Source organism: Corapipo altera, unplaced genomic scaffold (assembly GCF_003945725.1).
Source record: "Corapipo altera isolate COAL_440 unplaced genomic scaffold, ASM394572v1 61411, whole genome shotgun sequence".
NCBI classification, from domain to species: Eukaryota; Metazoa; Chordata; class Aves; order Passeriformes; family Pipridae; genus Corapipo; species Corapipo altera.
The window spans coordinates 13,386,965-13,405,143 of NW_020884875.1; the positions used below are offsets into that span (position 1 = coordinate 13,386,965).

Below are 18,179 nucleotides of genomic sequence, written 5' to 3' on the forward strand. Positions count from 1 at the left end.
TATTTATAAAAAGAATTAGGTGACAGTACCCTGTGTAAAGTAAGATCTGCGGGTATCCCCAGAAATGCCAAGGCAGTGGAATGAATTCAAAAAGTTTATTTAGAAGGCCAGAACATGAAAAACTTATAAAAACCTCACAGTACTGTAGAAGCACTGGGAGAAAAGGCAAGGCCTCACCCTCTGCAGGGCTTTTTTGTCTTCTCCTCCCTGTCCTTCCTGCCTTCTCTGGGCTGCTGGGGCCTTGTACATGTTTGTGAGGGTTAACTCTCTCCAGCACAGCAGAAAGAGATAACACAGCTCTCCCTCTGCAACTCTCTCTGACTGCAGAAGGGAAAAAAAAATTAACCCTTTTGAGAAGGCATTTTGCAGTCTTCCTTAGCGAAATGAGTTCTAGCTTGCCGTTACGCATTCTTCTGAAATTGTACCTATCCTTACACCTTGCTACTTTGAAATACAATAAGAGGATCTTACCACAGGAACATTTTTCCAAGTCAGTAAGTCAAGTGAAACACACAGAGTACTAATAATCACAGAAGAAATTAAGTATGGCCTGGTTTGATAGGCTGTTTGGGTATCTGCATTCTTTACCACATTCCTTACTGGCAGGTGAACCTGCACTGCAGGCAGTGAGCAGATGCAAGCAGCGTGCAATCTCTCACTATCCTGATGGGCAACTGCCGTGATCTGCCACCTCCCCTCTCAGCACCAAGGGCAGGAAGAAGCTGCAGCAGGGCTACTTTTGTCAACACATGACTGATAAAGATCTACTCAATACCACTCATTCCCCAAAGCATTGATGGTATCCCTAAATCAATGGAGCTTTGTAAATAACTTTGCTAGGATTTCACATTTTGAAAATTTCAATCTTATGCATGTGCCATCCTTTCATTAACAAATTATTGATCTGCTCAATTAAAAACATTCAGCTGATGCAAAAATTATGTTTTGGACCTTTGTATTTCTGTTAAGAATTACCTGTTCTAGTAACATAATTGTCATAAACAATTTCCATGCCTATCTGGCGATGCTGAAAATCTGCTTATGTGATTCTTAGAACATTGGCTAGAAAGTGACTCCACTCACAGAGTAACAGTGTAAACAAACGGTGTACTGGAAATCAAGTCACAATGGAGAACAAAAAAATCCCCACCAAAACCCAATCAATACATACTATTTCATTAATCCCACTAAGTTTCCCAGTAGTCAGCTTTGGTCTTGAAGCAGGCCTTGGAGGGGGCACAATGGTGCCTACAGAAAGAGGAGTGGTAGGCCTCGCTGGAAGAAAGCAAATTTAAAAAAATAAGTATTAAAAGATCACACCAAACATAAATACTTACTCAATTGAATAGAATAACTGGAAGTGATGTTTTGACTAGAAGCTCCTATTTTACAAGTGCCATAGTCTAAGATTTAGCACTAATCGTAAGTGCTTTTAAAATAGTGGTATGTGATACCCTGAAAAGTTACTTGAAAAACAGCATCATGGGCTTTCTCATTGCTCGCTAGTGACTTTATACCAAGCAGTCATGGGGGTTTGTATGTAAAAATAATTGGTTTTGCAAATTCGATTATTTAATCTTTGAGATCTCACTGCTGTCTAACATCCCACAAAAACACAACCCCACTTCTAGAAAAACAACACTGCATAGTTAAGAGAAATCAATGCCTTTAAATGAATAATTTGAATTTTCTTCTTGTTTCAAGCTGAATATTTACTTCATTATTTATTTATTAAACTTTCAAGGAAACTGGTGCTAGCAAGCAGTTTAGTACATTCTAAGTAAGAACACGTGTTAATTTTAGCATCAGGTGAGCAATAATAACAAAAAGAAAAATGAGTCCAAAACTCGCTTTTTGTAGTCAGTTATTAGCAAAGAGCAGTACAGAATGCATGCTTGCCATACCCTTATTCGTATGAGCATAAGAGGACACTAAACTATAGTCCAGTAATGTTGAAGATGATGCGGAAGATATTTCAGCAGCAGTGCCAGTTTCTTCAATGAATAATTGTTCATGGCATATAGTGTTACTGAAAAGGTCTCTTTGATCCTCAGAAGCACAGCTGTTGGCAGAATTCCCAAGCCAAGCAGAAGAGGCAAGGCAGGCATTTTCAGTTTTAAAATGCAATCTGTGGGGTTCCTTCTCATCTGTGCTTGTGTGTCTAATTGCAAGAAGTTCATCAGCAAAGGAAATCCACTGACTCTGAGGCCGTGAAACACAGGATAAAGTATTGGTACTCCCTGATGGTGCTGCTGTAACACTAGATTTGCACAAAGTGCTAATAGTAAAGTCTGGTGAGGATGGGCTTGTAGACCCTGAATCTGACTGGTGTCCAAGCAAAGACTGAGAAACTCTACACCCAGCCAAATCAGTGGTAGATGAGGAGGAGCTCCTACTGTGCTCTTTTAGGGTAGCTGAAGGAAAAAGGAAGAATCGAAACTAGGAACCATACTGAAAAGATAAAACTTTCAATATTCAAAAAAGTATTCAATATCCACTGCAGGAGAATTACTAGCCAGCATGAAAAACAATTGCTCTACTAGGCTAAAAATCCCCCCACTTACAAATAAAAGAAAAAAAAGCACTAGTGACATATCACATGTACTTTATTCATACTGCCAACAACGTCACTTTCCCTTTTTCAAGCACATAAAAAAGACTTTATTGTCTATCTCTTCATTTAAGGCTCTACTTCTCACGACTTTCTTTATTCCTCTTACTTCCTCCCTGCTGTGATTTAATTTTCTCTCATCTTTGTCTTTTCCTTCTTGCATCCTAATCCATTTTTGGTTCCTCTCTAAATCTTTCTCCTTTTATTTTCTTTCCAAGTTATTTAATCAAATCTATCCTGTTCATTCCAAACATTTTGGTCCTCTTAGCCCTAACACTTGTAAAAGAAAGGCCCAACAGAACTGGCTTTCAGGTGAGTGAAGACAATGCAGTTACATGATCCAGTCTGATATTTATTCTGTCTGTATCAACCTGTGCCTAATGAGTAACAATATAGATGAGGGATCATACACCCCGGGTTTTTCCTCTCTCATCCTATTGTCTTCAGACTGCTGAAAAAATGAGTTTTCCACAAGTATTCCTTGCACTTGCTGTTGCCTGTTGCACGAGATGACAATAGAAGCAGAAAACGCAAGGTTAGGCAATTCTCAACATCTTGCAGATTGGCAGAGCGAGGAGCAACAGCAGAGTGACACAGGAAATGAAAAAACAGAAATACATTTAAAAGTTCAGATCAAAAGTACAATTGTCCTCTCTACAGGACCATGGCCATTTTGCCATGAACAAGTACATTCTCTGAGTCCACGTAAACATTAGAGTTTTAACACAGTTTTCCCTCTCTAAGAGATACTTTAAATATTATTCAAAGGCTTTAAAAGACTACAATAAATCCTATTAAAAGACAATGTGAAAATGTTAAAAACTATTTTAAAAATACGTAGAGATGAAAATAAGGAAGAAAACGAAAAAGAAGCATTTTTACATTATCAAGAGCTGGCTAAAAAAATGTCTGTTGTGTTTGTTCAAGATAACAAAGTTATCTTAAGCTTCTAATAAAGCAGGATTATTCATGGATGACCAAAGACAACTTCTGTGCTGCATAAACCACTGTCTGCTCAAATGCCATGGTAGTTTGAGTGTTCAATGATTAACACAGTTATGAAACAATAGCTAAACAAATGTTTAAACAGTAAAAAAAATAAAGTTCTCTGTGAGGCATGCTATATCATTATATCCAGATATGATGTATTCAAAAAAATTTATGTAAGTTTTGGATTGAGATTTTCAAAGCTTTAAGCATCAGCTTACTTACATGAATCTTCAAGTTGAAGATAAAACATGGATTTAAAGGAAAATACAATCAGATCAAAGTTGTGTATTTTTCAAAAGTCTTTAGAACTAAGTTGCAGGTTAGTAAGCATTTGAACTCTATTTAACCAATACATAGATCCAGTTGTTTTTTCCCCAAATGTATTAGTAATTTGTTATACTTGAGAACACTTACTTTCTACTTAACTCCACAGATTATTGCACAAGGCTAAATATCTAGTTAAGTCCTAGAACAACAATCCTTGAAATAATTATTTAATAGATAAAGTTTGCAAAGGCACAGATGTATCTAAACTTGACTTATGTCCACAGGACACCATATTTCATCATGTTCAGTGAAGCCTAGGGCTCTGTGCATAACGCTCATGGGTATGAGGACTAGGGTAGATGACTTCCTGCCAGATACGGCTACAGAGGATGTAACAGATCTCTGTCACTATTCATCAGAGACTACCTTCCTCCACAGTTCTGCTGCCAGGAGGGACTGTATGAAGATGTCCTAACCTGCTCTGACTTCCTATCCTGGCACAGCAATAAACACTGAATACAGCAGCAACCACCAGCATAACAAATTAAGTACTCTCTGCCTTTCTCTGCAGACTGCAACGCCAGATCAAAGCTAGCAAAACAGATTATTTTGATAAAGCATAATTTCTTTTCTGAATATCCCAATAATATCTGTCTCTATATAATTTACTCTTAGATGTGTTATCACACATGTGGATTCACTAGGCAATACTACTGACCAGTTACCTAAGTGAGAATGAGACAATCTAATGAATTCTATAAGCCAGATTTGTTAAGACCATAACTTTTAAGGGACAAGAATTTGTAATGAAAGACTAAGTTCTACTGAAAACCCAAAGAGTTACATAGCAATACGGATTTTTGCTAAAAGAACATTACTAAAGCCAAGAAATAACACCAGTTTTTCATAATTCTCCTATTGATATATGTATTTTTCTTTACTGTTCTTCAATCTGATCTTCAAGTATGATCAAGTACAGAGGAAAACAGCTAGAAAGCCATAATCATGAAAAAAGAAGGGAGGTCTGTTACCGTTTTCTTGAGAATGAATACCTAGTTAAAAAAAATAATCAGTGAACACACTTCCTTTCTCAGGCATGTGGGAGGAAAAAAGTGTCTACATTAAGAAAGCAAAGGTTGGGAAATAGATACATAGTAGGTAGATGGAAAAGAACTATGGAACTATTTTTGGCAAAGACCAAGTTTCAGGAAAGCCTGCCAGTGTTCTGCCCACACTAATATCCTGCACCCCAAAATGCCCATGCAAGATAAGCCCTTACGCTCCACTTCCCACACTCCATGGACCATCCTTTTCTTCCCAGTACCCTTGCTCTCAGGATCTCACCTTATTTCATGCCTCAGTCCTGCCATTTTTATCCATCTACCCCTGGATTATGCACATCTAACAATCACTGTTAACTACAGGAAACAAATTCCTCACAGCAGAGCTGTGCAATGCCTTTATATTACACAGCTCAGTCAACTTTCCTGGAAAGAAGAAACTCATCCCTATTCATGTGCAAGGTCAGCATGTCTCACAGTTGCTGCAACAGCCTCCATTTAATCTCCCAGCTCTACCAGTAGAAGATAAAAGGACTACATTCTACATGGTAAGCAATTTTTTGGAAAGTAAGAAAGGACAGAAGAAAGAGAGAATTTTCCTAAGGTCTCGAGCACTCCCTCTTGCATCTTGCTTTCTAGTTTGAAAGCCTTGTATCCTCAGTTGTGTAACACTTCTAAGGCAGTATACTGCTTTATAAAATTCATTTTATAATCAAAGTATGTCCCCTTGCAATAACTAAAAAACCAACACCAGAACATCCTCAAGTATATAGAGAAAACATTATTTACTATTAAATATTTTACCTGAGGAGGATGAGGATGCCAAGGAAACTGAAGAGGAAGATTCAAGAGAACTGCTGAAGAGTGGATCCCATGCCAGGAGGTCACTGTTCCCCTTTCTATGTTAAGAGTTACAATTGGAACATAAATGAAAAATGTATGCATTCATAAAAATCAAATCAACTTCAGTAGTTTGATAATGTAATAAAGATAATAGTCACAAAATGGTTTGGGTTAGAAGGGATCTTTAAAAAGGTTGTTCCAACCACCCTAACCTGGCCAGGGACACCTAACCACTAGACCAGGTTGCTCAGAGCCCCATCCAACCTGGCCTTGAACACTTCAGGGATGGGGCATCCACAACTCTGGGCAACCTGTTGCAGTGCCTTACCACCCTCACAGAAAAGAATTTCTTCCTAATATCTAATATAAACCTACTCTTAGTTTAAAGCCATTTTCCCTTGTTCTATCATTACATGCCCTTGTAAAAAGTCCCTCAATAATACGATAAAAACATTTGACCTCTTTGTCCATATTAGTTATTCTTTCCATCTAAAAGGAAAAAAATTACAAATTGCAGGTTAAAGAACTGATTCACACATAAGGAGACTATCTGAGCTGACACCTTAGTGCAAGTTTCTGTGTGGGCATACTTCACGATATCAGTTAAATGACTGTCATTTTCAAGGACCTTCATCTTCAAATCCATTTATTTCAGTATATATACATATAAGGAATGGATGCAACTTGGGGGTTGCAATCTTAAACTCTTTACCATGGAACACTGTAGAATAAAAACAAAATATGTCTTATTTAAAAACTGAGAATTTAATAAAAAAACCCTTGCACAATCATGTAATTTTAAATATCAACTGAGACAGATCACAATATAGCAAATGTATTAAAAGGGGTAAACAAGTCAACAGAAATCTCCATGGTTACATAATTCATTCTTAAGTCTTATAATGCAATAGATGACCAACTTCAAATAGGAGTCAGCTGTTATTTCTAATGAGTTCCTGAGTATAAGAAAAATAAGATCAAATTCCTGAAAAATTGCATTTGACAGAATTTTAAATTTGAACTTACTCATTAGATGGAGCAGAAAGCTTTGCTTTTGTTAACTCTTCACCTAAGAAAAACATACAGTATTATCACCAAAAGTGTGAAACTATAAAATAAAAATTTCAGTTTTGTTATAAAAAGACAGTAAATATTAATGTTGGCGGTTCATAATGAAATATTAAAATGGAAAAAAGAAAATACATTATTTCTGAAAGTTTAAGTTTAGATACTCCTGAAATAAAAGACTACACACAGCATTTCATTTTGTGAGGAAGTGTTGTTCACTTGAAATTTCTTCCTTGAATTATACTGCTTTACTGTTTACATCAATACTGTTCTTCAGCAAATTTGTCCTGGTTTCCCACTGAAAAAACTCTAAAGGATAGAAATTATTGCTCTGTCCTCTACCTCTATGGTCATATTTTATATCATACAAATAGAGACACTGTGCTTTGCTGGTTTGTGAATCGTACTAAACTGGAGCAGGTGGAAGGGTTTTAAGAACCCGCACAGGAGTTTTTTCCATGGAGTACCTCCTTTGGCTTTTGGATGTGTACCTCATCACTGTCAGAGACAGGCTTGTCTGGTCCCCACAACGGTGAACAGTCAAGAATATAGATAAAGAAGAGGAATATAAAACCGACAAGGGAAATATTTTTTTTTCACTTAAAATACCGCTATTTGAGAAGCTTATGTCTTCAACAATTAAAAAAAATCTACTTTCATTCTATGTTAAAAAGCTAGCATAAACTAAAAGATTCACACTTACTGGATGAATTTTGATTCATTTGTGCCTGAAACAGGAAAAAATAATTAGGAATAAATTCTTCTACTGACTGTAAAATAAAACAGTTAATAGTCCCAGGATTCTTATTTCCACTCAACTTCCTGTGAGATACTCTGCTTTCAGTGTCAGGCAAAACATTATAAGCTTGCAGAAGACCATGGAACATGAGCCAGGACAGAGCAACCAATGCACACCTGCCACACCAGTAAGAAAAGGTAGCAATGAAATCTGTAGAACTGACAAAGGGAGCAGTATTATTAAATCTCTTTACTGTCTGGGGCAGTAAAACTAAACAGCTTCTATATCACATGGTATACATGAAAAGAAATATTCCTAATGTTTTCTCAATAACTCCCCTCACATACTACACTTACTTGGTTTTAACTAAAAACAGGAATAAAAAACCATTCTCTACTTACAGGACTGTGCCTCTGCTTTCAAAATGTGGTGAGGGAAAAAAGAGAAAAATTATTATTTTAATATGTTATGCACACTATTTTCCTTAAAATCAGAGCCAGTCTTATTCTGATCTGAATGTTGTACTAGCATACTTTAATACTATTTATCATCTTGTGGTATAAAGGATTATTTGGTGAATTGAATACATCAATAAAGCTGCACTGTAAATGTTACCTATATCCACATTATATGATCTTTTTAAAAGACTTGTATGCTATTGATTACAAATTAGTAAATTATGTTAAAAGACATGCTCAGCTAATTCCACGATGTATTCAAGTGTCTTGTGGTGGCCACTGCACAAAGACAAAAACTGAGCATTCACAAGACTGAAAGGAAAGTCTAAATCTGAGAAAAGAGAAGTACATAATGTTATATTGCAATGAAGTGTACCAAAAAACAACCTAGTGCACAAGAAAAAAGAATCATTAAACCTACAATAAATTCTGAACAGTAAAATATATGTTTACGCTACAGATTCTCTACCCCTTTTCTACACATTAAAAATACAAGGTACAAAACTTACAGATATTGCTGGAGAAAGAGTGATGTTCCCTATAGATACTTTTAACTCATCCAAGGAAGGCATAGTATATTGAGAGCTGTTATTTGGCTGGACAGGTTTTATTTCTACATGGAACCTCCTGGGTTCATCATCTTCAGAGTCAGAATCACTGGATGAATAGAAATGATTCTCTTTGGTATGTTTTTCTCAGTTAAGGTGGAAATGCTTCAGATTCATCTGCTTAATCTATTTCATAATTATGCTCCACAAAATGTTCATATTAAGTGACCTCTTTTGCGCTTATACAGATGTTTCACAAATATCCGCAGTCCAAAATTCACAATTAAAATTCAAGAGTTTTATTCCATTAATCTCCATAATGATGACTTTGTTCAGAAAAGCATGATGTCATATAACTGAAGAACGGCAGTATCTGCCATATAACCGAACAACTGCATATTTGAAGGCATCAGGTTAAATTAAAGATTCTAGAGTAGTAACATTTATGATTTGCAAGACTCAACCATGGACCCAAACAAACATAAGAAAAATGCAGAAATCCTTTCAACCAAGTGAAGAGGTGGCCTAGTCTTTTTAATGAGCAGTGAAATGTCCATGGTACCTGCACCTAACACTAACAGTGGAGGAAAGAGCAGCAGCCACCATTACTTACCCTTTTTGTACTGTGTCACTGAAGATTTTGCAAGAAAGGATGCCAGTTAAACAGAAGGTTTCACAGAAACAGAACAATGTCAGCTGCTTAAAGCACTGTCATGCTTGGAAAAAAAAGGAATCACAATGACAACTCAGCCCTCAAAATAAGGAAAATATAACCTTGGCTCTTCATACGCACAGGAGCTGTACTGAACAAAAGCTCTAGAAGGGCTATGCTAAATCTTAAAAAATGCACTTGTTTTGGCAAGACAAAATTCGACAATTTTCCTCTATTGAAACATAAAAGTTTTGTACCACCTGGGGGAAGCATACATATTCTGTAAGTCACTTCTGTTATTTTCACTTGAAAATATGACAGACATTTGCAATAAATTCCTTCAAACTATTCCCTAACAAAGATTTAAACCTGAACCTCACAGACATTCCAAATCCATTTCAACTGAAATGATCTGAAAGTTACACTGAGGAAAAAGCTAAATGTCTTCATCTCACAGTGTATCTGTTCCATCAAAATGGAGCATATCTAGAAAAGTTTCAAGGACGAGTAATTTTAATTTCATCGGAAGATCTCATCTTAAAGTTATTGTTGACCTTCAAGATTAATTTCCTACAAATCAGGCAGTTCTTGTAAAGTGCTTTTTCAACACAGATTTAAGTCAGACTTATTAAGACTGACTGTAATTATAGTAAAATAATGCCCTACAACAATTATCTTAAGAGTTCCCATCAACAAAATAAATATCCCTTCCTAGAGGCTAAGGGAAGAAAAGAAGAAGGGAACAGATGAGTTCCTGAATCTGGTCAAGATTTTCAGAAGCTGAAGTACTACCTAGGTGACAGATTGCAAATCATTAATATTTTTCACTGAATATATGCCTTTTCTCTTGTTTCACAACAAAAAGAGATAATATAGGAAAGGATGCCCCAGAGGAATCATTCATCACAAGCATGAATGTTGTTCACTTCTCTTTCCCTTTCATAATAAATGTAAGGCATGAAATAATGCTCTTCTCAAAACTGGATCAAAGCCTATCACTTTTATATTAATTTTGTAAATAGGAGAGAACACTAAGTGCTTTAATCACTACAGGAATCTTCACTGTGGACACTAGAAGCATGTTCTGCAAAGTTGATAAAAGGAAGGAGGCTATGAGGATGGACTGGCCCCCTGTAATGTGCTGTTAACTGCCTAAAAGTTTTTGCAATTTAAGGAAATTGCACAGCCTAATTTTACTTTTTATCTGCAGTACCCAGAAAATTCAGTGAATACATTTCCAAAAATCAGCTATCTTGCTAACATGTGAGACTTGCTTAGATTATCTACAGCAATTATTCCCAGCGCTTAAGTAGAGCTTTCCTCTGTGATGGTAGGAAAAAAAGTGAAGAAGAATTTTTCCTCCAAAAGAAGAGCAGAGAAAAATCTTGAGCCTCTATAAAGATGGCTCAGAACAAAATCTATTCTGTATATGAAAGCTATTATTAATTGGAAACATTGGAAACAGCATGTGGTGTAAATAATGACAACAGATATAACAGAAATTCTATTTCTACATTGCTCAAGCTCCCAATCATTTTAACGGTGTTACAAAAAAAACGGGAGGATGCAGGTATAGAACAGAAAACCATTCCCCACGTCTAAAAAGTTTACAAACTTTACAAACTCTCTGAGACTTTTCAGGGAGAGAGATCTGCATGGTTACCTTAAAGTTTTTGTTCTGGCTTTTGTTTTAATTTCTATTTTTTACTGTCCTCTTAAAGTTCCCAAGACACCTGATCTAATCTTTAACAGCTGCACACACACAGAATTTAAGATACACCAAATTTGGTTCATTTTGCAAAAGCTATGAACATAAGAAGACAAAGCTGCAACATAAGCATAAATGTCATTCATCTTTCTTTACTTAACACTTCATAGTCAGTAATTTCTCTCTCCAAAGAACTGTAGTAACATCAAATAACTTGGCACAGTAACAGTGAAAAGGATATCCTGTGTTGCTTCTGGTTTAATGCTGTATCCTTCGTCATCGACATCAGGAAAGTTCTAAAAACAATAACAAAAATTATGGTATTGACAATTAAGTAAAAAAAGTCATTTTTACATCAGACTGAATTTTATATAACTGATAAATTTTGATTATAACAACTCATGAAAGTTATTTTTATTAAATATTAATTATTACAGTTCTCTGATGTTTTGATCTGTAGTTCAGAAGTTGTGTTACAAGATACCTCAGCAACAGAATACAACAAAACAATGTCTAAATTTTCTATGAAAACTGAAAAGTTTAAATGCATCTGCTCTTACTGACACTTGGCCCCAAAACATTTTCCCGATTTCTACTTCTGATTCTCAGTTAAGTCACTAGAGGTTCCAACGGTGCATTCCCCCTAGAAAAGGCAGCATGCCTGCACTGTTGCTTCAGAAAGAAATATGGACACCACAAGCGCTCAAAATTGCTTTCCAAGGTTTTTCTTTACACATCTCCAGCACCATCTTGGATCTTGAAAGCCAATAAGCATCTGGGAACTTCAGACTGGTTTTGTTTTTCAGTTCTTGAAGGTAATTAAATATAAATTGACAAGAATTATATTAAAATATCATTAAAAAGACTTGGGGACAGAGAGAAACAAGTCTCTATGATAATCGAAATTTTAAAAATGTGCAAAAAACCAAATTAACGTACGTTATATATATAGGATAAAGTGTATGTGAACTGCTTAATGTCCTGGTAAGTTTATTACCTTAAAAACCTACAACTGAGGTACTTTCAAAATGCAGTGATCAGCAGTTATAAATATCTTATAAAAATTAGAATATTAATATAAAAAAGGTGATTTATTCTAGTGTAGCAATCAGTTTGTTCTACCAGAAAGCAGCTACTGGGAGGCAGTTTGACTAACAGATATATACCACAGTATGGCCAAAATCTAACTTGTTATTAGAAGTCATGAGATATAACCAAATTACTTACACTGGAAGTTTCAAGTGGACAAGGAAGGAAACATATGACTTCAGCTAAAGTTTGAAGCCAAATTTAAAGAGAATATCTCTGAATAGCTTTTAAGTTACAGAATAAGACAAATATAAAAATGGAGTTATCCTTCTATTAAGTTTACAGATATTATAAATGGGATAGTTGATGTTTTACTAAGAAAGATCCTCCTCTATACAGCTCCCTAAATTTAGCACTTCTGAATTAAATGGAATTTAAACAGAGATCAAACTTTCTGCTAAAAAGACTAAGAAATATAGTGCTGTACAGATGTAACACTGTATTAAAGTAAATACCACATCAAACTAAGGCCAAAAAGCAATACTTAAGCTCCAGCCTTAAAATATGGAACACAGATGCAATTTCTTGAAATACTTGTAAGATCTAGACTTCACTGCTATGTGATTAAAAAATAAATAAATTTAAAAAAGAACAAAAAAAAGAAGTAATAAGAGTACAATCACACGGTCCAGTACTTTAGCTCTACTTGCTCAAATCAGAGTTCTTAGCTACGCTTGACCTCAGGCTGACCTTGTTTATATACCAAAAAACACTAATGAAACTTGACATCAAAGTAAACAGAACCAAAACATACAGCTAGAGGGTAGGTATATTTTCCTGTAATATTACAAATTCTGAATCCGGAAATTATTTTAGTTGTCACAGTAGGCAATTTTCAATAGATCAGGATCATTCACGGTTAAGATGAATTGAAAAACAATAAAAATCTTTAAATATACAACATTTAGTTTTTCTTGCAGTTGGGCCATATATGTAAGGGATATTATTCCTGAGTACACAGCATGCTCAGCATGGCTGGCAGATATGGTTATTTTAATATAAAATTGTGAGAGAACTTAGTTCGTAGAAGTTATTTTCACCGCATTATTTTTAAGTTACTGAATAATCTCTAGGATGAAGTAAGTCCTTAGAAAGCACTAAAATCTTAAAGTATCTACCTTTCCTAGTCTTTCAAAGACACTTGAATCATTTATTCCTCAGCAATAGCCCTTTACCATGTAGTCTGTTTCCATAACTTCATAAAAAAAGTCAAAGTTAGTATGTACGTAACAGAGCTGGATACTTTACAGCTTAAGTTCTGAACACAGGAGCACAAAATTCCTTTCTTCTTTTCAGCAAGTCTACATTAAAACTTTTTTACTAGCTCTGTGCAGAAAACTTAATTTATATTCTTTTGTATATCTAAATTTTAAATATATGTAATTTAAAACATCTGACTCTACACAGTGTATGCAGAATCAAAAATCATCTGCATTGTATTTCCAGCTTTGTCAATGATTCAGATTGATCTTGTACCAATTTATGGTCATTAGTGAGATACTGAATTCATTTTTTTGTGTAAACTAACAGAAGAAATGGGTAGAAGAGATACTTGATGTGCCTTTGTACAGACAATTGTACAAGCAAAACAGTACTCAAAAATCTTACAAGTAGTAACTTCAAAATATTGTTTTCAATATTTTGAAAGATTGAACAGGTGAACGGTTCTGCTTTCTGAAACAACAGAACTTAATTAAAAAAATTACATTTTGTAACAGTGGTAGATGACACAGCATCTTGAGAGAGACATATACTTGTGAATCTGATGTCAATGAAGGCATTTATATCTACTTGACTAATTTTTACTCTCTTCTTCACACTCCTGCAGTTACACAGATAACAGTGTGTCTTAAGTATCGGGCACACAATACATACAAGACCTGATTTGCCAAGCTGCTGATCAGAGGTGAAGTCACAACCTTCATGTATACCTGTGTCATTTATGAACTTCAACACATAAGATGATGATCTTGGTAAACTTTGGCCTTTGGTAAGTGTAGTTACTAATATGATGGGGATTAAGGTCTGGTTTAGCCCCCTAAACAAACATGTGTAGTAGTCTTTGCAGTTAAAAAAAAAAAAGTTCAATACGCATGTGATTTGAAGGTTTCACATTCTCTGATGTTCTATTAAACAATTAAACACGTAGCTATAAAAGACAAAGAGTTTTCCCTGTGTTTGTAGATGTAACATAACACATTAACTGAGGTCTTATATAGCTTTAAACATACACTAAAACTTAAGTCCTATAACTCTGTCTTTGCCTTCTGTGAGCTTTCTGGGGTGAATAAATTTTCAAAGAAATAAAACAAGACCTCAGTAAATAAAAAAAAAAGTTGCCTGCATAAACAGCTTGAGAACTAAGCATTCTATTGACAAAACATTTTTTTAGTTTTGGGGAATACTTCATTTTAATTTCCTTGCTCTGTCCCACCTGTCACCCAAAAGCAACGGAAGTCACACCACTACCCTGTCATTAATATCTCTGGGCTGCATACAAAAGACAAGAAAGAAACATGAGGAGCATACTGCAGTGTAGCTACTTTATTTGGCCCTTCGTCTGCAACACTAGTGCTGCCCACAGGTGGGTCATTAGTCAAGAAGTGAAGAACCTTCACTATGCTTCAGCTTGATTTCTTTCCACTTTGTCTTGTCCTGGGATAACTAAGTGATTATGAGAGCTCCTTATCAAGTTTTCCTCAAGGTATGCTTCAAGATATGGCATAGCTGAACAGCTCACTGTTTTTTATGCTACAACTCAACTTCCTGTAATCCAGATGAGGACTGAGGTGGATTCAAAGTAAGCAGCTGAAGCTCATAGGCTGCAACAAGAGAACAAAAAGCCTCTCCACTTTTGACATATTTGAGATGTAAATTTGACTCTGGCATATCCTTAGGTTAAGACAGAGGCATATTACTGGCCTCCTCTCCTTAGGGTGCCTATTAAGCCAACAGACACAGAAGAAGAGAGTAGACAATCAGTTTCTCCCATTGTTAGAAATGCAGAAAGAAAGAAAAACAGGTATTCAAAGTGCCTCTGATCCTGTGCTGTGACTAGAAAGCCTTGTACTCTATATTAATGGTAGCTATTCAAAATATGCCAGAACGAAACATTGTAAAATGCAAAGAAAGAAGAGCATTTGAATTTCACTAAATATACTTGTGTTCCCCTTATTAAAATTTGGTGGTTCCAAAGCAATAAAAACAGTCTATAATTCTATATAACTGTAATTATGCTATACTCATATGTAAAGAGGTTAATGAATAGTCTTGTATGCCTTGATATATGTTTGCATTTCACTTTCCCATGAAGAAAACTTTAAGCATTATGTTCTGTACATCTGTGACTCCCCTGTTAATTACTTTCAAACTTACTGGACAATTTCAAATGGATTTGACAGACAGAACAGAGAACTCAAAGATAATTACATTACTACACTCTTCATGAAAATATGCAGTCAAGTAGAAGAAGGAGATCAGCAAGTATCCCAACCAAGAGAAGGGTTGCAATTCCAATTCAGATCTTACTGGACACAAGTGGAACATTGTAAATGCTTCCCCAAAATAGAAGTTTCTTTTAGAGCTCCTATCTTCCTAGAGACCATCCCTAGAGACATGGTAAACCCATGGGAAAGAAGACAATTAGTTCATCCTTTAGAAAAACTTTCTAGGCAAAAACCACAGACAGAGCCAGACTTCAGCTGCTATCTCTTTCTAGTGCTCACACTGTTAATTTTCTAAGGCTTAGCTTAATGGAAGTTACATGTGTAAGCTGACATATAAAAACCCAGAAATTTTAAATCTCAAGAGATAGTGTCACCTATATTTAAACTGAGACCCCTTATTGAAGTGGTCAACCTTTTTAACAAAAAACAGTTCTCAGTTCACATCTACCTTCCTACTCATGAGCACATGAAAACTTACAGCAGTTACAACAAAAATACTTAGAGGAATTAATATTTCATTAATTTATTTTCCAATATATATAACTTGGCAGCTACAAAAAGGATGAGCATAAGTGGCTTGCCACAGATAAATTTGAGAACTTCCACTTTTGGACAAAAGACATTTTTTAGGATGTCTCACTGTTTTGTTTTTTGGAAACAGAGAATACAAATTCAAACACACTGCATTTATACATTTTGGACTAGTGAGAAGGCCATAATGGTATACACTGTACATTCAAAGATGCACAGTACACATAGAACTGGAAGATAATGTATTGAAGTCAGTTATTACTGAATTCTTAACTTTTAAAATTTCAGTGTATTTACCCCAGTGCCTACAGTTATAAATAATTGTTGAATGGTTACCTCTGACAGTCCTTTCACACAACTGAAATGCCTGACAAATAAAAGCCACCTTTAAATAATGTTAATCATTATTAAAGCCACCTTTGATAATGTTAATCATATATAAGCCAGACAGATTTTCTGTGAGTGACTAAAACTGATCAAAATTGTAACTGGGACATCTTAACTTGAATTTTCTGAGGTCTGGTCCTCAGCACTTCCTAGCAATCAAACAAAAATTACAATTGCTTTATCTTTTTTTAGTAATACTTTTTCAAGTTCTATTTCTTGAAGTGTGTAATTTATTGCAAAGATCCATACAAAACAAATCCTCATAGAGATAATAGTATAGATGGCTATAATTATTAAATCAAGTTTGAAAAATTAAACAGAAAGGAAATCTAAAAGCAAAAGTCAAGAAAAATGAAAAACATTTGAAATGAGACCTTCCAGAAGAGGACTCCAACCACAAAACATAAAAGCACTCTGGGGTGCTTGTTTGTAAGGGGTGAAATGAAATCTCATATGTGGTATGTTGTATCGTGTTTTCACAAAAATTACAGTAATGGTGTCTGTTTATTAAAGCATTCTAACACCATATTCAGAATAATACTATTGCTTGTAAAAAGCAAGAAGAAATCAGAGACTGAACTTTAAATTCCAAATACAGTCATAAAATATTGGGCAGGGAAAAAAAAGGAAAATACAACAAAAGCATCTGCTTTTATTGATAGGTACAATGAAAATTAGTTCTCTCTTTCAAAAAACGAAATATAACTTATATCTAGACAGAATAATTAACTTAGGTGATCATATGGAGTGCAGCCAGAAAGAATGTCAAAACAACTTACAGCTGAATTTTTTAACTAATTATTTTCAATAAATATGGAGACCAAAATAAGCAAAGAAGAAAATAAACACTGCAAGTCAAACCCAGTTGCAATTCACTCCAGTGACTCAACCTGAACCGTCAAATGATACTACTTCCATGAAAAGCCTGATAATTGTAAGGATAACTCCAAAGTTACTTTATTTTAAATGTACCCCAAAAAAGAAATTTGCTCTAAGTCAAGATGACTGCACAGTATAAAATAACTGTCTTGATGAGGATTACACAGCTGTTCTTAGGTATATAGTTTTTGTTATGTGGTAAAACTTAATTTTCCCTATTTAGAAGAATGGTTCTAGTAGATGTTTCAGATCAAGTTTCTCAAAAGAAGTTTTAATATTAGCTACTAAAACCTCCAAGTTATTAAATACAAAGAAGAAAATCCACAAAGCAGTGAACTTTAAAACTTAAATTGTATAATATAATTGGCATCTAAATAAATGAACTGGAAAACAAATTAGTCTCCAGAAAATCACTAAATTATTCTGTTGATTTTTGCCTACTATAGCTATAGGGAGCTACAATATCTGCTGCACATTAATTCAAGAGAACATACATGTTTAAATAAAAATATTCAATTAAGGAAATAAAAAAATCATTAACATACCAATTTAATTTGCAACTGTCACTTATCAAAATTTATTAAATACAATTGTAAGACCTATCAAACTAACATCAATGAAAAGCAGACCATTAATAAAGCACATCTAGACATACTGCATTTAAAGCCATGGTTTAAAGGGTATATTCCTACACTGTTGCCAGTGGTAAAGCAGAACCCCATCAATACTAGCAAGATTTCTCAAAGGAAGCAGTGGTAAGAAGAGGAATATGGTAACACAAAGTCAGGTCCATAATAACTCAAACCTTTTTCTTACTTAAAATCTATTAACCAAGGAATTTAAACTATTAACTTGAAGAATAAAGTAACATATACTTGCAGTAAAAACACCTTGCTTAAAAC

General features: G+C 34.9%; 1 protein-coding gene across 11 annotated transcripts in view; it reads right to left on the bottom strand.

The window, feature by feature from the left end:
• The window catches only part of FCHO2 (FCH domain only 2), an 80,858-nt gene that overhangs the window by 19,732 nt on the left and 42,947 nt on the right, over nt 1-18,179 (bottom strand). For 7 of the 11 annotated variants that reach the window (XR_003526203.1, XR_003526204.1, XR_003526202.1 and 4 more), the window contains exons 12-19: nt 11,187-11,241; nt 8,547-8,725; nt 7,981-7,995; nt 7,544-7,568; nt 6,799-6,841; nt 5,734-5,828; nt 1,905-2,414; nt 1,172-1,275 (exon numbers count right to left, since the gene is read on the bottom strand). Coding sequence is in view for 8 of the 11 variants with exons in the window: in XM_027634441.1 (XP_027490242.1) it covers nt 1,172-1,275; nt 1,905-2,414; nt 5,734-5,828; nt 6,799-6,841; nt 7,544-7,568; nt 7,981-7,995; nt 8,547-8,725; nt 11,187-11,241 (1,026 nt within the window). In the remaining 3 variants the exon portion in view is untranslated. The remainder of the gene's footprint in view (nt 1-1,171; nt 1,276-1,904; nt 2,415-5,733; nt 5,829-6,798; nt 6,842-7,543; nt 7,569-7,980; nt 7,996-8,546; nt 8,726-11,186; nt 11,242-18,179) is intronic. The other 4 variants (XM_027634442.1, XM_027634443.1, XM_027634445.1 and 1 more) reach the window with 4 other exon arrangements.